Source organism: Gorilla gorilla, chromosome 10 (assembly GCF_029281585.2).
Source record: "Gorilla gorilla gorilla isolate KB3781 chromosome 10, NHGRI_mGorGor1-v2.1_pri, whole genome shotgun sequence".
NCBI lineage: Eukaryota > Metazoa > Chordata > Mammalia > Primates > Hominidae > Gorilla > Gorilla gorilla.
In genome coordinates this window covers 117,138,658-117,165,922 of record NC_073234.2, presented here as the reverse complement: position 1 = coordinate 117,165,922, position 27,265 = coordinate 117,138,658, and the positions used below count along the sequence as shown (strand labels likewise).

At 36.4% G+C, this 27,265-nt stretch overlaps 2 protein-coding genes across 3 annotated transcripts in view; one reads left to right on the top strand and one right to left on the bottom strand.

Annotated features, from left to right (window-relative positions):
• The first annotated feature begins 3,854 nt into the window (after positions 1 to 3,854).
• On the top strand, positions 3,855 to 14,675 carry SYCP3 (synaptonemal complex protein 3). The gene is made up of 9 exons (XM_063694256.1): positions 3,855 to 3,990; positions 5,387 to 5,536; positions 6,040 to 6,106; positions 6,267 to 6,301; positions 8,307 to 8,424; positions 9,667 to 9,766; positions 11,663 to 11,761; positions 14,114 to 14,218; positions 14,347 to 14,675. Exons 2-9 carry the CDS (start codon positions 5,404 to 5,406, stop codon positions 14,398 to 14,400), a joined length of 711 nt encoding a protein of 236 aa, XP_063550326.1. The 5' UTR covers positions 3,855 to 3,990; positions 5,387 to 5,403; the 3' UTR covers positions 14,401 to 14,675.
• CHPT1 (choline phosphotransferase 1) overlaps positions 14,253 to 27,265 on the bottom strand; it is a 31,062-nt gene continuing 18,049 nt past the window's right edge. The window contains exons 4-9 of one of the 2 annotated variants that reach the window (XM_031016624.3): positions 26,812 to 26,896; positions 23,360 to 23,491; positions 19,998 to 20,156; positions 19,477 to 19,602; positions 16,917 to 17,027; positions 14,253 to 14,426 (exon numbers count right to left, since the gene is read on the bottom strand). In XM_031016624.3, coding sequence (XP_030872484.1) covers positions 14,382 to 14,426; positions 16,917 to 17,027; positions 19,477 to 19,602; positions 19,998 to 20,156; positions 23,360 to 23,491; positions 26,812 to 26,896 — 658 coding nt within the window. In that variant the 3' untranslated portion in view covers positions 14,253 to 14,381. The remainder of the gene's footprint in view (positions 14,427 to 16,916; positions 17,028 to 19,476; positions 19,603 to 19,997; positions 20,157 to 23,359; positions 23,492 to 26,811; positions 26,897 to 27,265) is intronic. The other variant, XM_031016625.3, reaches the window with a different exon arrangement.

The following is a 27,265-nucleotide window of genomic DNA, read 5'->3' as shown; positions in this document are numbered from 1 at the left end:
ACTTGAAAATCAATTCACCACATCAGCAGGACCAAAAGAGAAACTGGATGATAATCTCAACAGATCTTTCTTTAAAAAAGATCATAAAAAATTTTAAAAAGACCAATAGATGAATTCTCATCTGCTCAACAGTTATCAAGACTTTGCCACATTTATTCATGCTCCGTTTTTCTTTGTGATATGTTTTAAGGGAAATCCCAGGCTTCCTTGTGACAGGAGTACAGAGCCATGGTGGTTAAAGGGATGTGAAGGGGGCATCTTGTCAGTCTAATTGCTTTTCTCCTCTCACTTGCCCTAATAACAGCTATATCTTACTGTACACAATCTATGTGCTAAATGCTTTATGTTCATAATCTCATTTCATCCACACCATATCCCCACTTATCAGTGAGGGAACGGGCCTAACTAGGTTTAGTGCCTCACCTCAGGTCTATTAAGTTAACAGAGACAGCTTTTCCACCCAAGTCTCTACAAAATTAATTTTTAGCCACTAAATAAACTTGGATTGCAAGGGACAAATCTAACTCAAGCTTCTTAAGGAAAAACAAAGAGGGGTACAGGAGGAAGATACTCTTCCTGAACCATTGCTCAGTACTGTCTATCTGTGCCTCTCTATGCACATCAGCTTTTCTCTCCTTGGTGAGGACATGGCAGTTCCTGGCTCACATACTCCAGAGAGGCAGGAAGTTTCCTCTCTGGCTTCAATATAGAAAATCCTGGTGGGAGATGATTTACTGTGATTGGCTCATTCTGGGCTCTGTGCCCACATCTGTAGGCAGAGGGATGGAGATTTTTACCCAAGGAAGGAGGGGAGGGATGCTGGGCTGACAAAACATCACCTTCCAGCTTCACAGATTAGAGATGGTGCAGGTGGAAGACCAAGTTCCTGGATTAGGTACTCAAGGTGAAGGCAAGCCGCCATACTTGAAAGCAATTGGAAAAATCAAATCTGTTGATACAGAATACAGTGAACCTTGTAAATTTTTCATTACTGAAAGGATTAAAAAAATGTAGAGCATTAGTACAGTACCTGCCACATAATAAATGCGCCATAAATGGTGGCTTTTATGATTCACAATTGGTCCCAATTGGAATCCTGATTTTCCTCTCTTGCCAGCCTCATTCTTGGCCTCATATTGTGTCAGCCACGTTGCATTTTCCCAGATGTGCTGTGCGCTTTTATGCCTCCATACCCTTAAAGATGCTGTTCTTATTACCTACTGAGTAGTTTATCTATGGAGACATTTCTATGAGTTTTTAAAAATTATTATAAATAGAGATGGGGTCTCACCATTTTGTCCAGACTGGTCTCAAACTCCTGGGCTCAAACGATCCTCCTACCTCAGCCTCCAAAAGTGCCGAGATTACAGGCATGAACCACTGCTCCTGGCCTCTAAGATTTCGACTATATTACCTGAGTTCTTTGAGACTGAGTAAGGAAACAAAGGATGTAATATTTAGGTTTTCAAACAATAATGACAAGATTCGACACCATTGGTTACTAAAGAAAATGGGAAAATGTTTTAGGAATCCAGATAATTGGAATAAATGGGTGATGATCTATATGGGGAAGTATTAACAATGTGGTCATCTAAGAATGCTGAGACAGGTCATGAAATGTTGGTGTGTCGGTTAAAAATTATCTATAAATTACCTGCTGAAGCACATGGTGAAATCTCCAGACATGCTCTTTATAGCAGTGAAATGCCAAGGTGCTGGAGATAATCTTGGGAAATTTTTATTACGAATAAAGAAGAAAAATGACAGATGCTCTTCTGTAAGGGTCACTGTAGGAAAAACAACTGAATATGATGATGTAGTGAATGGAACTACTTAATAAGAACAGCATCTATAAGGGTATGGAGGCATAAGAGTGCACAGCACATTTGGGAAAATGCAATGTGGCTGACGCAGTATGAGGCCAAGAATGAGGCTGGCAAGAGAGGAAAAGCAGGATTCCAATTGGGACCAATTGTCAATCATAAAAGCCACCATTTATGGCACATTTATTATGTGGCAGGTACTGTACTAACGCTTTACAAACTTTTTCTGAATCCTTTCAGTAATGAAAAATTTACAAGGTTCACTGTATCCTGTATCAACAGGTTTGATGTAGTGAATGGAATTACAGGAACGAGTCTGGGAGTCGTCATCCGTCATTCCTTACCCAATACACTGGTGTATTTAAACGAGCCAGTGGAATGCTGAGCATCATAAGGAAGAGGATTCAAAGCAAAACAGTAAACAGGAGGGTTCCTTTGAATCTCTTACTTGAACTAGGCAGTTGAAAAGTGATTGGCGTCAATAAGATCCTGAAGCCTTTGCCAAATATTAAAGAAGTAAAATATAGGCCAGGCAAGTTGGCTCATGCCTGTAATCCCAGCACTTTGGAAGGCAGGCCGAGGTGAGAGGATCATTTGAGCCTAGGAGTTTGAGAACAGCCTGGGCAACATAGTGAGACCCCATCTCGGCAAACTCTTTTTTTTTTTTTCCTTAATTAGCCAGGCATGGTGGCACGTGCATGAGTCCCAGCTACGCAGGAGGCAGAGACAGGGGGATCATTTGGGCCCAGGAAATCAAGGCTGCAGTGAGCCGTGATCATGCCATGCCACTGCACTTCAGCCTTGGCAAGAGAGTAAAACCCTGTCTCAAAAAAAAAAAAAAAGGTAAACTGTATGATTTCAAATAGAAAAAGGATTGCAGAGCTGTGAGCAAACTAAGGCAGGTACAAAGGTTGAAATATATTTTAAAATTATTTGGGGGAAAATACATATAAGCACAGAAAAAAGGATGAAAGGAAATAATACCCCAATTTTAAACTGTATATTATTTCTGGGTAGTGGGATTATAGGTGAGTTTCATTTCCTTCATAAATTGTATCTTCAAAAATTGTTTTGCAATTGATAGGTGATTTCCAGTTACACCAAATAATTGTTTTACAATTATACTCGCACCCACTGAATGGGTTCCCTTTGTTGCATAGATTCATCATCACTCCGTGTAGTCATATTTTGTAGTTTTGCCATTCTAGTGGACTGTCAGAACACTACATAGACTATGGGACAATTTTTTGTAATGCCAAACGCGAACGAAACTAAGCCGTGTTGTTTAACGACACATTTTCATGTGGTAATAAAACTTAGAAAATAAGGAAGGTTGAATGATTTACATACATTTAGGATAATTTTCTTATATCCCTGAATGGGGAAGGGTGGGGTCCTGGTGAGGATCGGATGGAAAGGCCTGCCCGAGGAGATTCAGTGAATGTTGGTAAAGCCCTACTTCATAAATTAGGTGGTATGTTCATCATGTTTCATAATTTACATATTATTCCGCAATTTTCTTTTTTTTTTTTCTTGACATGGAGTCTCACTCTGTTGCTCAGGCTGGAGTGCAATGGCATGGTCTTGCTCACTGCAACCTCTGCCTCCTGGGTTCAAGCGATTCTCCTGCCTCATCTTCCCAAGTAGCTGGGATTACAGGCGCCCGCCACCACGTCCGGCTAATTTTTGTATTTTTAGTAGAGACGGGTTTCGCCATGTTGGACGGGCTGGTCTGGAACTCCTGACCTCTAGTGATCCGTCTGCCTCGGCCTCCCAAAGTGCTGGGATTACAGGTGTGAGCCACTGCGCCCAGCCGCAATTTTCGATTATAAACATTTAAAACTTAAAAACTGGAAGGCACCAGGCCTCAAGTGTACTCGCAGCCCGCTCCGGCGGCCAAAGTACCCTGGGCCAGCTATTTGGGCGCGCAATCGCCCCATGGGGGCGGAGCCTCGCCACCCAGTTCACGCTTGCGCTCTGCGTCCAGCCAATCAGCGACGTGTCCGGATGAGGCGGGACTGGCTTTTCTCCTGTGCGAATCCCAGCTTGCCTCAGAAGCGTCGCGGAGAAGGGGCCACCTCAGGTGGCGCGCACTTGTGGAGGAGTTGTGGAGGAAGCCTGTCGACGACCGGTAACTGGTCCTCGGCCATTGCGGTGTGTTTCAGGTGTGAGCAGGGGAGGCATCTGTCTATCGCAGGTGTCCTGGCCAGAGGCTGCCCTTGACCAGTGAGGTAAATCTTACCTCCTGGCGTCGCCTGGGACCTCTGACGAGAAAACGGAGGCCGCAAACCTCACTGAGGACAGGGCCTTGAGCAGGAGAGGGGCTAGTGGAAAGCGGGCGGGCTGGGCTGGGGCTGGGCCCCATCGCTACACCCTGGGACCACTTACAGGAGGGACGCGGCGGGGCCGGGCAGGGCCCTACCTCGCTCCGCGCGTCTCCCTCCTGCCCGCTCCACACCGAGGGCGCCTTTCGTGGTTCCTCGATATATTTGTTGTCGAAATCTTCTGCCGATGTTCATTTTCCGAGACCTAAATTGCGGGACGTTTCTATTATTTGTCTTATTATGAGCTTATTTCTGGCATCCTCATGACGTGTCCCGCCAGCAACTATAATTTCCCCGCGTGACTGAGCGCCCTGCTAGAGTTGCCCAGATTTAGCCAGAATCTGGCAGAGGCGGCCCCAAAATTCGGAACTCCCAGGCCTCAGGGGCCACCTCTCCAGCACTGCGCGCTTGGAGTCGGGGTGGACACTGTCATTCTCTCTCATCGATTGATTGATTGAGACGAAGTCTCACTCTGTCGCCCAGGCTGGAGTGCAGTGGGGCCATCTCAGCTCACTGCAACCTCCGCCTCCCGGGTTGAAGCGATTCTTCTGCCTCAGCCTCCTGAGTAACTGAGATCATAGGCACCCGCCACCGCGCCCGGCTAATTTTGTATTTTTAGTAGAGACGGGGTTTCACCATGTTGGCCAGGCTGGTCTCAAACTCCTGACCTCAGGTGATCCGCCCACCTCGGCCTCCCAAAGTGATGGGATTACAGGCATGAGCCACAGCGCCCGGCCATTTCTGTTGTTTTTTTTTTTTTTTTTTGAGACGAAGTTTCACTCGTCACCCAGGCTGGAGTGCAGTGGCTGCGATATTGGCTCACTGTAACCTCTGTCTTCAAGCGATTCTCCTGCCTCAGCCTCCTGAGCAGCTGGGACTACAGGCACATGCCACCACGCCCGGTTAATTTTGTATTTTTTTTTTTTTTTCAGTAGAGACGGGGTTTCATCATGTTGGCCAGGCTGGTCTTGAACTCCTGACCTCAGGTGATCTGCCTGCCTCAACCTTCCAAAGTGCTGGGATTTCAGGCGTGAGCTACCTTGCTTGGCCTATTTACTTTTTATTTTTTTAACAAATGTCATTATCTTCTTAACTTTTGGCCCCCCAAATAAATGAGGAAACTGTTAAAATTGTATTCAACAATCCTTGTTCGATATCTCCTTTGATATTTAAACTTTTACCAGTGTATTAAAATGATGTCTTTGCATTCAGAAGGTTAAAGAAATTTGTTTTTTAAAGTCAGGAAGCATCTAAATATGGTGTCCTCCGGAAAAAAGTATTCCAGGAAATCTGGGAAGCCATCTGTGGAAGATCAGTTTACGAGAGCCTATGACTTTGAGACTGAAGATAAGAAAGATCTGAGTGGATCAGAGGAAGATGTTATTGAAGGTGCAGTATATCTCATGTTGGGCAGTGATGTCCTTCAGTTCATTTGTTTTGAACTCATTGAGACTATCGTACAACTTAGTTTGTAAAGCATTTTCAGGTATGGTCTTCCCTCCCCCGGTATTTGTGGTTACAGAACCTGCTGACATGATGGCCAGCTGTACTTGTGTTTCTCATTTGATCCTTATATTGCAGTATCGGAGTTACAGAAGCTTATTCGGCAACTCTTGCTTTTGCAGTTATTTCCAAAATATCTGATATATAGTATGTGGCTTACTGTGACATTAACCCAGGGAGACTTGAAAAATTATTCCTATAAAATGGTCCTGAATCCTGATTTAATTTCACCTAACCTGCAGAGAATATTGCATTTTTATGTCTGCTTTGAAACTGTATGTTGGCAAAAAGCCTAAAAATCCCCAAATGAAGATGTTTCATTAAAATTTACCAAAATAACCTATTCAGTTTCAAAAGCTTTTTTTTTTTTTTTTAAATTGTCAATACAGGGAAGACTGCAGTCATTGAGAAACGTAGGAAGAAAAGGTCTTCTGCAGGAGTAGTTGAAGATATGGGGTAACGTGTTCAAAATAATTTTTGTTTCTTAGATAAAGCACTTCAAGAAAAGTTGCTAACAAATAATATATGTAAAATACTTGGCATCTGGTATTTCTTCCAAAACAAGCATGGTATTTTGTGGATCTTCTAAAGTGTTTAAAATGTAATTTCTTTCCAGGGGTGAAGTGCAGAATATGCTGGAAGGAGTTGGAGGTATGTTTTAGGAGATACTTGTATTTAAAGAAAATTGTTTTAAGCCATATAATTTGTATAATAAATGTTAATAATGGACTATAAGACTGTTATTTAATGCCTTGTTCTCACATAGAAGATTCTGCATAAGTATTTGTGATTTAGCATCATAGATTTTCATAGTTAATCTTTTCCATGATGTTAAGAGTGAATGGTGCTTTTATTTTATACATATGTGAATTTAATGGACTATGGAATTTTAGAAGAAAAATGCACAGGAAAAGTCTTTAACCCTTCTTTGTATTCACAGACTAAGTGATACACACACACACACATACATACATACATACATATATTTGTATGTAAGTTTTTCATTTTTTCAGTTTAGTTATTTTCTGACTTCCTATGCTGTTTTCTTTAGGGAGGGCAGTGTAAAGCCTCTAAAATAACTCTTTTTACATTAATAAACTATGTAGTTGATACTAAAGACAATTTTGCTAGATAGTGAGAGTTTTATAATTAGGTTCAAAAATTCTCAAGTTTTAAATAATATATTAAGTATCAATAATATGAGCTTTGTTAGAGATTAGTTATCTTAAAAAAGAGTTAATATTTAGCTCCTCTAAATGGATTGTTCATACAGTCAAATCTTTTTTGAAACCTTTGCTCTGTCCGGTGGTGAAAAAGTGCTTGTTTTATAAATTTATTATAGATAATACTGAAAGTATAAAATATTTATGTAATAGTGCAGCTCCAGCGTGATTACTGAAAGATACCTATTTATGGTAGATCCATAAGATAAAGGCTTATGTTTAGCAAAGCATTATTTGAAGTAGTAAACATTTTATGAAATGCAGTTCTTATGGGTAAAAACGCCCAATAAAGAGCTCCACAAAAGCATTTAAAACTGATCTTATTCACCTATTTCTCATTGAAAAATAAAGTGATCTTAAATTAATTTATCTAGAAATTTACTTAAACTAAGATTTTTTTCTGTCCTTGGTCTTTGTCTCTTTTAGTAAAAAATGTATTTAAAAGTATCATTGATGGCCAGGCACAGGGGCTCACACCTGTAATTCCAGCACTTTGGAAGGCCAAGGCAGGAGGATTGCTTGAGGCCAGGAGTTCAAGACCAGCTTGGTCAACATAGTGAGACCCCTGTGTCTTTAAAAAAAAAAAAAAATATATATATATATATATATATATATGTATGTATATAAAATTGATTATATTAAAAATAGTTTTCTTCTTTAACTATTTTTATCCTTTTTGGATTCTTTTTAATAGAGTACTTTTACATATTTTCTATAATGAGTTCTAACAATAATTCATTGAAATGTGTCCTTTTAATTGGGGTGTATTTTATAAATTTAGATAAATTTAGCCTTTTTAAAAATTTTTTTTTATTTTTGAGACAGAGTCTCACTCTGTCCCCAGGCTGGAGTGCAGTGGTGCAATCTCAGCTCACTGCAACCTCTGCCTCCCGGGTTCAAGCAATTCTCCTGCCTCAGTCTGCCAAGTAGTTGTGACTACAGGTGTGCGCCACCACGCCCAGCTAATTTTTGTATTTTTAGTAGAGACAGGCTTTCACCACGTTGGTCAGGATGGTCTCAATCTTTTGACCTTGTGATCTGCCTGCCTCAGACTCCCAAAGTGCTGGGATTACAGGTGTGAGCCACCGCGTCTGGCCTACATTTAGCCTTTATTAACAGTGTTTTCTCATGGGGAAATTTAAAGTCTGTCCTTGACACATTGTTTTGTTTATTAGCTCTTTTTTATTGTTCCTAAGTTAAAAAATTATCTCCAGTTAGGAAAATCAGAATTTGGGTGCTAGTAGCTGAGAGTTTTCTCAGAAAAAAAAAGTAAGCAAATAATTCTGCATTTTGAAATTATGCCTATTTCTAAATTTAAGTTTAAATGTCTTTCCAATATTGGTGAACCAACCTTACCCATATTTACTTGAATATGTGGGAACAAAATACTTTTTTCAACATTAAATTTTAATGAATTTTTATTTTCAATCTAGTTGACATTAACAAGGCTCTTCTTGCCAAGAGAAAGAGACTAGAAATGTATACCAAGGCTTCTCTCAAAACTAGTAACCAGAAAATTGAACATGTTTGGAAAACACAACAAGATCAAAGGTAAGGTGGTTGCTTTTTTTTTAGAGCCACATTTCTTAGTATTTACTGGTATAAATTACTTATGAAAAATACTATTCTAGGATCGGCACGGTGGCTCATGCCGGTAATCCCAGCACTTTGGGAGGCCAAGGCAGGCAGATCACTTGAGGAGTTAGAGACCAGCCTGGCCAACATGGTGAAACTCCATCTCTACTAAAAATACAAAAATTAACCAGGCGTGCTCACTTGAACCTAGGAGGCAGAGGTTACAGTGAGCCAAGGTCGTGACACTGCACTCTAGCCTGGGCAACAGAGTGAGACTCTGTCAAAAAAAACAAGAAAAGAAAAATACTATTCTAGTTACTGGGGTTTCTAGTGAAAATGTATTTGGCTTGATTTTTCTCTAAGTATGATAGTCCTGTAGCCCTATAACCTCACTCCTTCATAGAATTGACATTATTTCCTAAAAAATCAATAAAGATCACTTTTTTCTTTTTAGGTAACAAGTGAGGTTATAAAAGTAATTTCGTTTTTTGTTGTTGTTTTATGAGATGGGGGTCTCATTATGTTGCCCAGGCTGGTCTTGAACTCCTAGGCTCAAGCGATCCTCTCACCTCAGCCTCCCAAGTGCTGGGATTATGGGCATGAACCACCGTGCCCAGCCTAAAAGTAATTTATGTTCATTCTAGAAATACACTAGTTGAATAAAAGGTAAATGTCATAAAAACCGTTAGTCTTATGATGGTGAATTATGTTCAGCAATGTAGAAGAACACCAATCTTGTATATAATTTGTACGTTTTAGCTGACTTAACTCTTCTTTTGTATAAAATCTTTTGTTAAGCCAAAATAGGGAAAAAAATTAAGCGAACTATTTCTATTTAGAAATCTTATAGGATAAATACAATCACCTTATTTAATGTATTTGTTATATCAGAATCTATATTCAATAGGAAAAAAATGAAAAATAAACTGCTTAGAGATCAGATGAATTTCTTTTTGAAAATTTATATATACAATAAAACTTCCTTAGTTTTCAAGAGCTAAAGCTTGTGACAGGGCTTTTCTTCTATTAGTTTGTTAGAAAAAAAATACTTCTGGAATCAGTGTAAATCATAATTTTACTTTTTGGTCTCCCATCAGAAGACTTAAGCTACAGGTATTTCCTTTTCTTATATAGTATAAATGTGTCAACTCAGTTTTGTTTTAAATTCTTTTTATATTGGTATGAAATATGACAATAATTCATCATTATGTTTTACAGGCAGAAGCTTAACCAAGAATATTCTCAGCAGTTTCTGACTTTGTTTCAGCAGTGGGATTTAGATATGCAGAAAGCTGAGGAACAAGAAGAAAAAATACTTGTTGGTATCATGATTAGGTTTATAATTAACCAAGTCTCAAGTAGGAATGGACAACCTAGCCTTTTATTGTGACCAGTGGAACTGAGCCAGGTTTCATTAACCATTGCTGGCCATGTGTTTTAAACCTACTGAACTGTAAACCACAGACATATAGGCACATACCATACTCATAAAAGGCATTTATATTGTTTGGGATTCCTGCATTTCCAAGTGACAGAAATTTGTCAAAGTACAAAAGAAGGATCATTGGTTTATATAAAAGAAGTCGGGGCAGTTTAGCTTCAGGCATAGCCAGATGGGAACAGGGAAGGGGTTGCTCATGTAGTGTCATCTGGGTTCTGTCATCAGTTCTTAGTAAGGTGTCTTGATGTAGTAAGCAAGATAGTTTTTACAGTCCTAGGCTTATTACAAGTTTAGTAACCCCAGTGGACTGAGAAAATCTTTCTCAATAGCTCTGGCAAAAAATTCCTCTGGGAAAATATGACTGATGGAGTTTGGATCATTTGCCCATTCTTGAACCAATCATTGTATAGTTAGCCCTCTGTATGTAAGGGTTCCTCTTCTGTGTATTCAACCAATCGTGTATGAAAAATATTTGGAAAAGGCTGGGCATGGTGGTTCATGCCTGTAATCCCAGCACTTTGGGAGGCCGAGGCGGGTGGATCACCTGAGGTTGGGAGTTTGAGACCAGTCTGACCAATATGGTGAAAATCCATCTCTACTAGAAATACAAAAATTAGCCGGGCTGTGATGGCGTGTGCCTATAATCCAAGTTACTCAGGAGGCTGAGGCGGGAGAATCACTTGAACCTGGGAGGCGGAGGCTGCAGTGAGCTGAGATTGTGCCACTGCACTCCAGCCTGGGTGACAGAGGGAGACCCTTTCTTGAAAAAAGAAAAAAGAAAAAATGCAAAATTGGAAAAATAATCCAGTGTTACAACTATACAGCATTTACATTGTGTTAGGTATTATAAGAGATCTAGAAATGATTTAAAGTATGTGGAAGGATGTGCATTGGTTATATGCAAATATGATGCCATTTTGTAACAGGAACTCGAGCATCTGCACATTTTGGTCTCCTGAGGGGTTGGGTGTCCTGGAACTGGTCCCCCCAGGATACCTAGGGATGTCTGTAGTCAGAATATTGTTGACTTTTAATGGCCAGACTTGTGTTACCTGCAAGTGAGGATATTGGGGGTAGGGATGACAGTGTAAAATAGATAGGATGGATATGTGGCGCTGATAGATTATTGAGCTGTAGTACTAAAAAGAGTAAGTTAGAATGGTAAAGAAGTAGTGGTTAAATACTAGGATAGATAGAGAAACAGTATGTATAATGGTTAGAGCCTGGATGCCAGCAACAATACTGTTTTGGATCAAATTCTTGTTTGAGCAATTGTGGCTGTGAAACCATGGACAGATTATGCCTCAGTTTACTCATCTATGAAAGGGGAATGCTGAGTATCTATCTCTTAGAAAGTTTACCATTATTAATACTGTGTAGTGGTTAGAATTATTAGTAATGACAAAATCTAGGGTGGGAGTATGTAAGTCAATGGCTAAAGTAGGGTAGAGGCCAAAATCATTGAGAAACAGGTCACGGAACAGAAAACCATTATTATTGGAAGGATCATCTGTGTGGACATTGAAATCACCAAGAATTAAGACATGACTTGATTATTGTTAAAATTTCCCATTCAGCAACTGGTAGAATTAATATATTGTTACATATTAGTGGTGAACATAAATTATCTAAATGTGGTCATAATAGTTGTTAAAATTTTAAAAGCATTGATTTTTAACACTTTCTTTTAAGTTTAATGTGGAATTATTTTTTCTCAATTTAAAATTTTACCCAAATTGTTATTACACAGTTTTTTTTCTTTTATATTTGTAGAATATGTTTCGGCAGCAACAAAAGATTCTTCAACAATCTAGAATTGTTCAGAGCCAGAGATTGAAAACAATTAAACAGTTATATGAGCAGTTCATAAAGGTTTGTTGTTTGTGGTAACACAATACATCGTTATAAAACATAATATATTTATGGAAGTAGAAGATAATTCTTTCTAAGTTTATGGGAAAAAACATTTTAGACTTTAACTACTTTTCCATTTTGAATTCATTGTTTCTGATTTAAGTGATAAATATATTTTTACTTGAGGATTCAAATGGTTTTGTTGGGATTATTCAAGACAGGAAATGGTAAATTGGGAATTTTACTTAGAAATATACTTATCATGCATAAAATCCATACTTTAATAACACTTTAGTCATAGTTCTCTGTTTAACTGAAAATAGACTCTATAATAATCATTTTTAGGTTGTATTTTACTTGTTTTTTTATCCCCAGTGTTTGTTAAATAGAAAGTACCCAAATTATTGAATTCTCTTGTTTTCAAATGTATTATAGAAGTATTTTATGGCACATTTGCTTTTAGAATTATTACAGTGACCAAAAATGAATTTATATCCAACATAAAATAACAGATATAATAGACATCTGAGGATTAAAAGTCTGTGGATTGATAATTATCTACTGACACATACATATTAGCAAATTGTAGTCTGTACCCCTCTTGTTCAGGCAGAAATATACTTTTTAGTAACTATTCATAGAAGCTCAATGGAATCTTGCATATACTTTTTTTCAGTGGTGGTTCCTTTAGATAGTCTTGTGCAAATACATGTTAAAATAACATTAAAGGAATTGGGATGCTCTAAGTAAACTAGCAAAATTGTTTTAAAATAAATATTTCAGAATAACTTTAATATATATGGCCGAGCACAGTGGCTCACACTTTGGGATGCCAAGGCGAGATCACTCGAGCCCAGGGTTTCAAGACCAGCCTGAGCAACATGACAAAACCCCATCTCTATTAAGAACAAACAAACAAACAAAAATAGCTGGGCATGGTGGCACTCACCTGTAGTCCCAGCTACTGGGAAGGCTGAGGTGAGAGGATCACTTGAGCCCTGGAGGCAAAGGTTGCAGTGAGCTGAAATCGTACTACCGTACTCCAGCCTGGGTGACAGCGAGACCCTGCCTCAAAAAAAAAAAAAAAAAAAAAATTATACACACACACGTTATTTTAAAAAGTATTTCCAAGTGGAAAACTTGTTGTCTTGTTCTAATGCTCCGAGAACCATTTGGTAATTGGTGTGAAGGTTTGATAAAGTACTAGATAAAGATTTCTTCTAAATGTTATCACTAAATGTTACTATTTAGAATAGGAACTATAATATAACCTTTGACTCTTCCATCTCCTTTCTCTGTCACATCCAGTTATTACTAGGCCCTGTAATTTTTACTTCTGCAGTGGTTCTTTTAATGCCCACTGCTACTACCCTAGTTTAGGACCTCATTATTATTTGCTTGTACCATTAAAATTCTTAACTGATGTCTCTGTTCTCCAATCTATCCCTCCTAGATCTGCCATATTATATCTTTTAAAAATATATCTCTTCCCTCTTGAAAAACTGTCAGTAGCCTCCCGTTCTAAATTCTTAGGTATTGAAGATCCCCCTATGACATGACCCTCTTTTTAAGCTTCATTTACTACATTTGTTCATTACCCCACCCCTCCACATAACTGCTTTCTCTCAGCTCACTATGTACTTCCATGCTTCTGCTTTTGCCCTTCCCCTAGAATATATTTAACTCCTTTTTCTTTATCTATTGAAATCTTAGTATTTTGCCCACTAAATTGGAATTAATCCCCATTTTCCACTATATCACCACAGCAAGTTGTGCTTCCATTCCTATTATAAAATTTTTGTTTTGTTTCTATGTTTTTTTCTCATTGCCATCAGGAAGCAATCATGTATTATTGTTTTTTAATTTCTCCACAGCACTTAATACGCACCTTTTACATAGTAGGCACCAGATTAACTATTTGTTGAATGAATAATAAAGATGTAAGACATAATTTTTATTTTTCATAATGTGAAAGAGGTTGTACTATAGATTGTTTTATTCCCTCTAGTGAATTCATGGCACACTATTAGTCATAAGTAGATTATTGCTTGATATTTGGAAAGCTTAATAGAAATGGTTTTTACTGATGTGGGACTTCCAGTCTTTTTTATTTTGACCTTAACAGTTCAGGAAACCCATTTTGGGCAAAGTATACTACATTGTACTTCCTATAACATTTTATTCATGTCTTATATTTTTTCTTTTTTAGTAGGTATTTTGGTATTCATGTATTACTTAGAATATTTTTATTTCAAATAGATGAGCATTTGAATATTCAAAAATTACTACTTTTGAAAATTAATTGTACAAGTTTAGAACCTGAGATGAAAAGTGGTCCTTTGTAACTTAACTAGTCTTTTGTGTTTTTAGAGTATGGAAGAGTTGGAGAAGAATCATGATAATCTACTTACTGGTGCACAAAATGAATTTAAAAAAGAAATGGCTATGTTGCAAAAAAAAATTATGATGGAAACTGTAAGTGATCATATTGAAATTGAAAAAATAAGGATTAATATAAGCAATGAAATATTTTATTTGCTGAAATAGGTATAACACTTAAATAAAAATTAAACAAATGTTTAATATCTCCTTCCATGAAACAGCAGCAGCAAGAGATAGCAAGTGTTCGGAAGTCTCTTCAATCCATGTTATTCTGATGACTCTTTGAAGAAAGAACTTGAACCTAAGTAATACGATACAATTATAACGTTAGCTAAGAAGCATACTGTAAGTCTTTAGAATAGTTTAATTGTAACATCTTTAATCATAAACCTGTTTCATTGTAAGACCTCCCTTTCTGTTAAGTCAAATCTAAATAGTTATGAGTTAGCAACTATTCCTAAAGAATATGTATTAAGCTTTCAGCTCTTTAGTAATGATAGTGAATTTTTCTCTCTAACACTGTCAATTAAATAAAGACGATTTAATTTGAGGTTTGGCTTCATTGTATCTCTATCAATCCCAAAAGGTAGAAAACCAAGTATAGAAGGTTATGTTATGTTCTTTAAGGAAAAAACGGAATACAAAATCTATTTTACATGTACATCCTTTTCTATATCCTTAAGTTGTACAACCAATTCTAATGACAATAAGATGCATTTAAATTTGTGTTCTGGAATAAATTGCTAAAATCATTAACCTCTGAACATTAAATCACTAGCAATAGAACAATATATAAATAACAGTTTTAAGACACGGATTTGTGAATATGTCATTGCCACAAAGACATTAAAATGTCACTTCATTGGGCTTGGTCTGCAATTAAGAGCACATCATTAACATACCTAATTTCTTATGGTTTATATATATCACACCTGTGTTTGTTTATTTTTTGAGATGGAGTCTCACTCTGTCACCCCGGCTGGAGTGCAGTGGAGTAATCTCAGCTCACTGCACCCTCCGCCTCCCAGGTTCAAGCGATTCTCCTGCCTCAGCTTCCCAAGTAGCTGGGACTACAGGCACTTGCCACCACGCCCAGCTTATTTTTGTATTTTTAGTAGAGACGGGGTTTCACCATGTTGGCCAGGCTGGTCTCAAACTCCTGACTTCAAATGATCTGCCCGCCTCGGCCTCCCAAAGTGCTGGGATTACAGGTGTGAGCCACCACGCCTGGCCTCCTGCTTTTCTATGTGTTAAATTCTAATAATTTTTGCCTCTATAACTCAGCCTTATCTTAGTTATAATAAGGTTTTCCAAGTTTTAAAAAAACAGGTGCCTACAGATAAACTTTTTCTAATTGTGACAACCTACTTGTACAGGAAGAAATTAGTCTTCCATCATTAACGAATATTTGACATTATTTCCTTAATTTTTGAACTTTGTAAAGGATTTTCCTTTTAAGCCAAAGTATATATTAGAATATAAATCATAAGTACTATTCATCCTTGTAAGAAAGTCCTTATTTGGGAAGTTTTACCAATAGTTAGTTAGAGGCAAAATAAGTACTCCAGTGTTTTCTGTGTACTTAATTCCCGTAAGTATGTTTTTTTGCTTTTAAGGAATATCATCTTTCACTGTTTTCTTCAATATACCTTTTTCTTGCCTAAAACAGATGTAGTACACAAATTACTCCTTTTTTTTTTTGATTACTTCATCATATGACAGATGGTCTGTTGAACTATTATATAAAATTAAAAATAAATAGGGTCAGATGGGAATCTGAAGATTTGGATCCCCAGAGATCTTTGTGATAGTTCTAGTAGTATTCATAATGAGTAATCTAAATACATTTAAATTAGAGTGGAAAGATAAGTATCAGTACCTAATGTACTTAGTGGTTGAATAACTTTTACTTATTTTATCCCTTATCACCTCAAATGAGTCAGTGTGTACTTAAAGTAACTTTTATATTCTAAAAGGAAGATTTTTTTTACCAGGTTTTTCTAAGTTACTAATTTTCTTACATGTCAACTGACTTTTAGCTACTGTTTTCATTTTTCATGAAAGGGAATATTTAACATCCACTTTTCAGTGACAGTGAAATTTTAACTCAAAATATCAAGGAACAAGTTACCTTCAGTATAAAGATTCGTATGTTTTTCTGAACTGGTACAACAAATTCCTTTTATTAAATACAAATTTTATTTAAAAAATTCCTGTAGCCCTTTTAAATTCTAGTATACTAAAAGCAAGTATTTTATAACATACTAATATGCCTCTTGAAAAATGATTAGTATAAAAAATTTCTTAGAACATAACTTGATTCAATAATTACAATATTATAAGCCATGCACTTAAGCAGTATTGAATCACTTTTCAGTTTTTAGCAGTCAAAGTAAGCACCCTCAAGATGGCTAAAATCCTTTATGTTCTGAATATTTATGTAATCCTTTGGCGGTGAAAACCCTGTGTCTGATAAGTCTCAGAGACAAACTGCTACTTAGAATTACAGGGGTTCACTGTTGTCCTCAGGATTGACATTTCTTTAGTCTTGTTTCTAATTAATATGTAGACTATTCTGAGAACATCTGTGATAAAAAATGATGATACACACAACGGGGGCTTCATAACTGAAATAAGACACAATGAAATCTACAGGGCTTATGTTTTATATTCAAATATAACCTTATTTATGGTATACTAGCCTCCTGCACAGGGGGATTTCCTTCACTCATAGATTCCCCTAACTTCATCTCCTCTTTTCCTTGGGCTATTAGTCAATATGCTTGTGAACCTGTTCAGGTGCTTGATGACATGCAGTCTTGAATATATTTAGATGAAGGTGTCTTGAAATTTGCAGGCACAAAGCACTAAAGTATATCACCATATCAAATGAAGAAATCACCTTTAGAAGCAAAAAAGAAAATATAAAATGGATTATGATCTATCTTTTCTCAAGTAGCACTACTCTGTTTCTCCCCCAAATATCAAACCTTAACCTAAAATTCTTCACCAAAAATACTACATTTTAAAGCACTTTAATACATTTCAAATTTGGACCTCACTGTAGTCCTCTGGAAAATGCAGGTTATTTCACAGTTATAGACACTGAGGCTCAGAGGTAAAAAAGACAACTAAAATACAGAAACTAGAAAGTAACAGAACCCAACTCTCCTGACTCCACATTGTTTCAACTTCCTGCTGTGCCACGAAGCTGCAAATTTCCTTCTAAAAGAAGTTATCAGTCATCTTATAATGAATTAATTCCATCATATACATTTCTGTTTCTTTGAGGTTAGTTGTAAGAAGGTAAAAGGTCTAGAAAAGATACCATACTTGAAGCATATACAAAATTGTGTTTACAAATTTAAAGATGGCCTCTATTTAGAAACTTTGCCCAGAGTCTACAGTCAAATGCTTCTCTTCAGAAAATGAAACCCAGGAGAAAAAGGAGACTCATAGCTCTGCCCTTGGAGAGGGAATTCTCACCCATGAGGGGAAAATCTCTATCATTTATGTTAAAAGCTTACTTGAAAAGTACCACATTGTGTGTGTGGCTTTTTTTTTGTTTTTGTCATCCACATAGTGTTTTAAATAAAAATTGAATTTGACTTCCTCAGTTTACCAGTCTCCGTCACAGGTGTAAACCAGGCCAATTACTCGTTACGACAGATGATTGATTTTTTTTAACACCTGGTATTTTAATTCAGCAATTCCACTTGGTAATACATACCTAAGTTCACTAAAAGAAAACTTACATTGAGTTTTTAGATATTTTGATTAATTATCCCCTATTTTTTAAACTGGATTGTTTGGGAGCCCTAAAAATATTTATAGTGGATACCAAATTAAAGGACATTATTCTGATTTTTAAACATTTTTTTTTTAAATTTTGCCTGAAAACGTTCATTGTCCACCTCAAAGAATTAAGTATATCTCACTGCCACCATAGGAAGAATGAAGACTTCTGAATGGACTATGAATGAATATTACGTTATTAAGTTACTCCAGAAAAAGCATACTACACAACCTAGTAAAGGACCATTAGATGTACTCCTGTAATCCATGCACAGAATAGATACAGATTTTTTTAAATATCCAAATCTAACAAATACGGTGAGATTATTTGAATTATCAAAAGATTCACTGCAGGGTTTTGGGGGGTTCTGTTTTGGTGTACTTCAGTATATTTATATATCACTATGAATTTGGTGACAACCAGTGGGTCCAGAGATAGAAATACAAGAAAACTATTCAAAGCCACCATTAATTGGAGACCAACCATAAAGATATGTCTCAATAGAAAAAAAATGTAATAATGCTCCATTTATCCAACTTTGTAATTGAAGTGTTACCAATATTGATTTTCTTTTCCTTAGATGGCTAACGTGTCTCTCTCAAGCACTATATTCTGTATTTTATAATCATTTTGAATAGAAATTAATATCTATGTCATCCACATCCTTTCCTTAAGCAGGATATAATCAAAGAGAATTTAATTTAATTGATGACTGAGTCATCATTAATACAAATTATACACTATCCTCAAGGGCCATACACATAAAAAGGGTTCCTTACATCTAGCATAAAATGGTCTGAGAATCCTGTATTTAGTAGCACTGTCTATTCTGTTTTGTTTCCTCAATATTAGCTGACAATTCTCGATGCAATAAAGTGCCCACCTTTGCTAGTACTAACCCCATCTAATTTTCCTGTTACTTGCTGTAAACTGGGAATAAAGTCTTTGGGCAGAGTAAAGTGGTTTTTGGCATCTTTGTACTGGTATTTTGGGGGAGAAAAATATAGCTATTTTTAGGTACACAGTTGTGTTTCCAAGAATCCAGGTTGTTGGAAACCTGGCCTATAGATATGTGGCCATTTCTACACACAATATAAAATTATTCACAGCTTAGAAGAAGTAATTTTAAATACTCAGAAACATTTATTGTATATATTGTATAGACTAGATCTTTTTTTTTTTTTGAGACAGAGTTTCGCTGTGTCACCCAGGCTGGAGTGCAGTGGCATGATCTCGGCTCACCGCAACCTCTGCCTCCCAGGTTCAAGTGATTTGCCTGCCTCAGCCTCCTGAGTAGCTGGGATTACAGGGATGCACCACCACGCCTGGCTAATTTTTTGTATTTTTTGGTACAGACAGAGTTTTACCATGTTGGCCAGGTTGGTCTCAAACTCTTGACCTCAAATGATCCGTCCACCTCGGCCTCCCAAAGTGCTGGGATTACAGGCGTGAGTCACCACGCCTGGCCTAGACTAGATCTTGAAGCTACTGATAGCTCACTGAAATAGCTCTTAAGCATTGTTAAAAAATAAATAAAATGGAGAAAAATACTTACCATTGCCATCCATAGAACAACATATTCGTCTATAAAATTATTAAAGTACTGGTCTAAAAACAAAAGACCTGGCCCCAAAAAGACAGTGTCTTGAAGATATAGTTCACTTTTGGTCATGTGAGCTATCTATAAAAAAATTAAACAAAATAATTTTACTATTAAGTTTTAAATGTGTTAGCTTTTATGACAGAATTAATTATAACTTTAATTCAGTATTAAAACAGACCATTTAATCTCACATTTAAGAATACTTTTCTACACCTTCTCAAATTCACAACTGGGTAGCTTATTAAAGTTTCCAATGTTTAAATTTCTTGATATCAGAAAGTTGTAAATGATAACTACAGCTAAACAATTTAACTGAATATAACTCTTATCACAGTTTTGCTTGGAGCACAAATAGCTAATTATTATGATTTTACACTACAAAAGAAAACCTATACATTTTATGAAATAATTTCCAGCTTTGTGTTTGACGACTAAGTATATTATTTATATCATGAATAATAAAAATTTCTTACCACTAATTTTTGTGAGACTTTAGCAAAGACACATCCAAACATTAGGGTATAAAGACAAGGATGCTTTTCAAACACATCAGTTGCTGACTTTTTATAGATCATTATTGCCAGTATAATAATTAGTCCTATGTGGAGTCCAGGTGACAAGACACTGGTGCCCTAAGGGATAAAGTAGAAAATCAGTATCACATTTTAACACTGCATTTATTACAATGTAGACATTTTCTGACCATCTATTTTGTGCAAGAGGCCTAAAGAACAGTGTGATGTAGTGTATGGCCTACAGAAGTATACAAACCTGAGTTGTGCTTTTCAAGGTTTCATAGAACCTGAGGGTGACAGAGACATAATACAGTGCCACAGATGTCTGATTCCAGTTTGATATTCACACACGTTTTAAACTGGCTAAAAATTAATGCAGTTTATTCTATATCAACTTTTACTACATTGAAGGTAGTCCACATGTGGATTGCCAAATTAACATAATTTTGTGGAGATACTGAAATAGAGCTTATTCTGCCAATTCTACAAAATATCACTGATGAAGAAGAGTAAGAATAGTTTAGTTCTATTCAGGTTTCCTTCTTTTTTCCTATTTTCTTTTTTTTTTTTTTTTTTAAATTTTTTGTGTTTTTAGTAGAGACAGGGTTTCCCCATGTTGCCCAGGCCAGTCTCAAACTCCCGGGCTCAAGCGATCCTCCCAGCCTCAGCTTCCCAAAGTGCTGGGATTACAGGCGAGAGCCACCACACCCAGCTTATCCTAGTTTCTTTCTACACCAACATCCCCACCTCCTTTTTTTTTGCATTCAGACTGCAAATGTTCTTTTATGTAAAATTGTAAAATCCAGACCATTACATTTTTATCTATGTGAATTAGTATCCTCTCGGCACTGCTTATCCTAAACAATATATTGAAATAAGTTTGGTATTGAGGTTATTAAATCTATAACCAATTTAAATGGGTTCACAAGAACAGCTTTACTCTTGTTTATTAAGTTTACATGTTTTAAGTTAGAACTTACTATAAAATTACAGTAATACCGTATTATAAAATTATATACATGACACTGTATAGTAATAAATTATAAAAATCTAATAGTGCTTTATATTATGATTCTTAAATCTCATTCAAGAAAAAAAATCTGCTCCTAAAAAAGTTGGAAACACTTTGGGAGGCCGAGGCAGGTGGATCACGAGGTCAGGAGATCGAGACCATCCTGGCTAACACGGTGAAACCCCGTCTCTACTAAAAATACTAAAAATTAGCCGGGCGTGGTGGCGGGCGCCTGTGGTCCCAGCTACTCGGGAGGCTGAGGCAGGAGAATGGCGTGAACCCAGGAGGCGGAGCTTGCAGTGAGCCGAGATCGCGCCACTGCACTCCAGCCTGGGCGACAGAGCGAGACTCCGCCTCAAAAAAAAAAAAAAAACCAAAAAGTTGGAAAAACACCAGTTTAAGAGTTTGAAACCAACCACTTCCTAACTTGTGTTTAAGTCATGCTTCAAACATCTAACAGTTTTTTTAATGAAAATATTCTTTTTTTTTTTTTTTTTTGAGATGGAGTCTAGCTCTGTCACCCAGGCTGCAGTGCAGTGGCATGATCTTGCCTTACTGCAACCTCCACCTCCCAGGTTCAATCGATTTTCCTGCCTCAGCCTCCCGAGTAGCTGGGATTACAGGTGCCCGCCACTAAGCCCAGCTAATTTTTGTATTTTTAGTAGAGACGGGGTTTCATTGTGTTGGCCAGACTGGTCTTGAACTCCTGACCTCATGATCTGCCCGCCTCGGCCTCCCAAAGTGCTGGGATTACAAGCGTGAGCCACCGCATCTGGCCAAAAATATTCTTTAGAGTAGACAATGATCATTACTAAATCTTGTTTTCTTCAATGGAACTTAACGTTCCAACTATTGTTCTATGTTATCATCCACAGTCAAGCAACATGTATTCCTAAGCACAGTACTATACTGAGATCAACTGACAAAACACCTCAAAAAATGACAACTTTTCCAAATATATCAGAACTTATATCTCTAGATGAATTGTATACTTTGCTTTTGAATTATGTATATAAAGTGTATTCATAAATATTGACAATTTGTCAATTATGAGGATCCCTTTGAAATTGTCTCGAAAGTCTACTTACACATCTTTTAAAAGAATGAGACTTTTTTTACTAAAAATGCTATATCTAATGTTTAATATCTTATTAGACCTTGCTCCAAATGACTTTAATTTAAAGGATAGAAATTTTGAACTATACAACAAAAGAAATTAAAGTGAATATGCTATAGTTTAAAGCAATCCTAAAAAGGCATTCTTTTTTTTTTTGAAACAGAGTCTCGCTCTGTCACCCAGGCTGGAGTGCAGTGGCACCGTCTCAGCTTACTGCAACCGCTGCCTCCTGGTTCAAGCAATTGTCCTGCCTCAGCCTCCCAAGTAGCTAGCTGGATTTACAAAAGCATGGGCCACCATGCCCAGCTAATTTTTTTGTATTTTTGGTAGAGACAGGGTTTCACCATGTTGGCCAGGCTGGTCTCAAACTCTTGACCTCAAGTGATCCACCTGCCTCGGCCTCCCAAATTGCTAGGATTACAAGCATGAGCCACTGTGCCCGGCCCTGAAAAAGGCATTATAACAATGTTTTGGTATAAGATGGTATCACTGGAATAAGTACTTGTCTTCTTCTGTTCAACTACCTTGAAAATGACAACAGGCTTTTTAAAAACATAGGTGTTATATTTGTTTAAAAAGTTTGCAGGAATTCCAACTCTTGCCCACTTAAAAGTACTGAAGTTTTAAAAAACAAATGTGAAAAAATACAAAAGCATTATATTTAATACTTGCATGAGCAAGGTGTAAAGAACACAAGCACAAAGTATACCCACTTAAGAATTAAAGTTAAATTTTTACCTTTTGAAATATTAGAATAGTTCTTTTAACTACATTTCAGTGAAATTTCAATAAAATTTACTTGATGAGTAATAAATCCCCCCATATGTGAAACCATTGACCTCTGGCCGCTTTCCTGCTTTCAATCAGGAACTCATACATTCCCTACCCTTTCTCCTCTCTGCTATTAGTTCAAGGCACAAAATGCAGGAAAACAAATGGCAACTCTTAATTATGTGCAGTAATGAAACTAGATGTCAGAAAAGTCTATGCAGAGCAAGCCTGTAGAAAGAGGAAAATATCAGTTTAAACTGTTTTTAAAATGCTTTTGTACTAATGTGCCTAAAATGAATTCTTTAAGATACTTAGTTTCCTTCCCCATTCTTGAACTTTGGCATATTTTAATCTTTTTATAACTGGTGATAAGAAAATTTATCATAAAATTGACACTGAATGATGAAATTATTGCCTTACTGCTATAGTGGATCCATTCTTGCCAACACCACCATGGAGGATAACATGGAAATAATTTGAACAGGAAAATATTACTCCACCTAGAAATCCAAGAACTGGAAGGATCTTCAATTTTATTTCTAGAATAGGAATCTTTAGGGGTAGAAGAAAGAAACAATTAAGACAACAGAATTTTGGTTTTTTATTAAATAATAAAGAAACATAATAAGCCCTGTACAATAAGCTATCCTTTTTCTTGTGATCAAACCTTAACTTCTGGAATATAATCCAAAGTGATAACTTAAAAACTTTTTTTTATTTAACTTTTTTTTTTAGTTTTTAAATTTTTATTATTTTTTGTAGACTAGCCAAGTACAGTAGTGAGGGGGGAAAAGAGAAGAACAAGGAGTTTGACCTGTAACTGACTGTGAGCAATCAATTGAGATAACTGACTACCATTGGACCAGCCTAAAGTGACTTTTTTTTTGGAACTGCTTTCTTCATAAGTGAAAAATGAATCCACCAAACCAGCTTAGTCTGTTTATATAACTATGACTAAATGTTTAATCTCATAAGATTTCATCTGACTTAAACATGAAAAAGGATAGTTCATTTGAATTTAGTAGCTTCTAAAAAGTAGCATCACAGGAAAGGGAGACACCATGATTTGCATCATAAATGTAACAAATATCATGATGTGTATGCAAGCAAAAAATCTGTGTAGTTAATATCCAGGATTAAATCTCTAGCAATATATTTACCTGTTGGTCAACTGCTGTTCAAGAAAACTTCCAAAGGCAGCAAAGGATTTAAAAAACAGTAACAATGAATTGCCAGAAGCTAGAGGCTACTATGTTTAGAAAATAGACTGAAATAATGTACCAAAATTTGTGGAAACTACAGGTTAATAATTAAATTTAGAAAACCTGAATCAAAAGTAAGTATTCTTGTTGGTAAGAATAAGCAGGTATGTTTTCTTCCTACGATATTGCCAAAACATTGAGTGAAACAATTTTAAGATTCAATTCCAAATTTAAGACAACCACACCTGACTTAATAACTAGAGTTGTCTAACTGCTTCTAGGTCTACATTTACCTTCTTTTTTTTTTTTTTTTTTTTTTTTTTTTTTGAGACGAGTCTCCTGTCGCCCAGGGCTGGAGTGCAGTGGCCCAATCTTGGCTCACTGCAACCTCTGCCTCCCAGGTTCAAGTGATTCTCCTGCCTCAGCCTCCCGAGTAGCTGGGATTACAAGTGCCCATCACCACACCCGGCTAATTTGTGTATTTTTAGCAGAAACAGGGTTTTGCCATGTTGGCCAGGCTGGTCTTTAACTCTTGACCTCAGGTGATCCGCCCGTACATTTACCTTCTTATGGGCACAACCTGAACAGTTACTACAAAAAACGCATAGCATCCCTCTGTTATCTTGTATGGGCCTATAGTAGCATATCCTTGATTCTATTTACTCTTACATGATGAGAGGGAATATGAATGTACTGAGGAATCTATCACTACTACTTAAAAACATGCCCAAAGTCTATTTCGGAGCCTACTGACAAATGATAATTGGCAATTCTGATACTAAATGCTACAGGGAAATCTTTTTTTTTTTTTTTTTTTTTAAAGATGGGGTCTTGCTGTGTCACTCAGGCAGGAGTGTAGTCAGTGGCATGATAATGGCTCATTGCAGCCTTGAACTCCTGGGTTCAGTTGACCCTCCTGCCTCAGCCTCCTGAGTAGCTGGGACTACAGGCGCATGCCACCGTGCCTGGCTAAAGTTTTAAAGAATTTTTGTAGAGGCAAGGTCTTGCTAAGTTGCCCAGGCTGGTCTTGAACTCCTGGCCTCATACTGTGTTTTTAATGGACTTAATTTTTTAGAGTGGTTTTAGGTTTGCAACAAAATTTGAGTGGAAAAGTATATAGCCACCCCTCCCTCTGCCAACAACATCCTACACCAGTGTGGTACATTTGTTACAACTGGTGAACCTACATTGACACGTCATTATCACCCAAAGTTCATAGTTTACATTAGAGTTCAATCTTGGTGTTACACATTCTGTGTGCTATGACGAATGTATAATGACATGTAGCCACCATTTAGTATCATACAAAATAGTTTTACTGCCCTAAAAATTCTCTGTGCTTCACCTATTCATCCCTTCTTCCTCCAACCCATGGTAACTTCTGATCCTTTTACTGTCCCCATAATTTTGCCTTTTTAAAGAATGTCATATAGTTGGAATCACACAATATGCCGACTTTTCAGATTGGCTTCTTTCTCTTAGTAACAAACATTTAAGGTTCCTCCATAACTTCTTGGAACTCCATAAGTTCCTCGCATAACTTCTTTTCACGGCTTGATAGCTCATTTCTTTTTAGCATTAGTTTATCCAGCTAAGATGAAGGACATCTTAGTTGCTTTCAAATTTTGGCAATTATGAATAAAGCTGCTATAAACATTTGTGTACAGGTTTTTGTGTGGACATAAGTTTTCAAATCATTTAGGTAAATAACAAGGAGTGTGACTGCTGATCATGTTTATCACAAAACTATGTTTAGTTTTGTATCACTTACTATTTTTACTAGATATATAGCTTAGCGATTACATACAGTCTGGAATCAGTCTGTTTAATTCCTAGCTCCAGCACTTCTCATGTGTCCTTGGACAAATTACTTAATCACCCTAAGACTTATTTATAAAGCATAATACTAATAATATCTATTTTATAGGATTGTTCTGAGGGGCAGATAAAACTGAGGGGCAGATGGTGAATGTTTAGCAACATAAGTATTGAATGACTGTTAGTTGTTGACTATTGATATCCTTATTATTATTCTTAACACTATGAGCAGAAAGTGTGAGTCAGTTAGCCAGTATGGTGGACTTAGGTTGTGGTAACAGGACAACTGTTTCTTCAGAAATGTTCTTCTTTTGCAAAAAAGCTTGAATTTATGACAGTGGCCTCCTGAGAGCCAACTTTTATGAAAATACTGAGGTCACCAAGCAGGCAGAAAATAAAAACATTCCTTAATATGGGAATCTTCACCTCAAAGTAGATTATAAAAATGCAAATTAACTACTTTCCTAATATTGAGTGACAAGTTTTAAATGGAAAATATTTTACTGGATTTATTTTTAAAATATTTATTTTATTTCACCCTGGAAAAAGTTATTCCAATGTGTGTTTTTTGTTGTTGTTTTTGTTTTATTTAGTATTAGGGAAATGAGGTTGTCTTCTTCTATGTGGCAATATACTCATGCATAGGAGGAAATGCCATAAGGTATATAGGATAATACACATTATAAAATGAAGAAAAAAAGTTAAGAAATGGAACAAATATTAAATACACCAATAAAAAAAAGAAAAAAATTAAATACAATGCCAAGGATTTTTGAAGAAAATTAACAATGCAATACTTTTTCCTAAATATTTGAAAAGTACTTAAATATAAATTTAAATATTCAGATTTACCGTATAGTCCCACATTGTTGCTCCTCCAAATGCAGACAATACAAAGACAATCACTAAAGCTATCTGAATTTCAGTTACATCCACTCTAAAGAGGAAGGACAAAGAATAGATAAGGTGTTTGTAAATAAAATTCCTGAATATGGAGGTTCATCACGTATTAAATAGCAAAGATGTAAAAATCTCTGTAGGCTTAGTTTATCTTTACCTTTACTTCCATTATTGAATTATCAGTTGACTACACTGTTAAGTTAAAAAGGTTACAGAACAACATGTGCTCACACATAGGTAACAGTATATGCAGAGGGAAAAAAATATATACCGTATATCAAATTGCTAATAGTTATCACTGATGTTATAAAGACTTTTATTTTCTAATTTATGAACTCCTGTAAAGTCTGAAGTTTTTTCACAATAATTACCCACTACTTGTGTACATAAGGAAAAATTATAATAA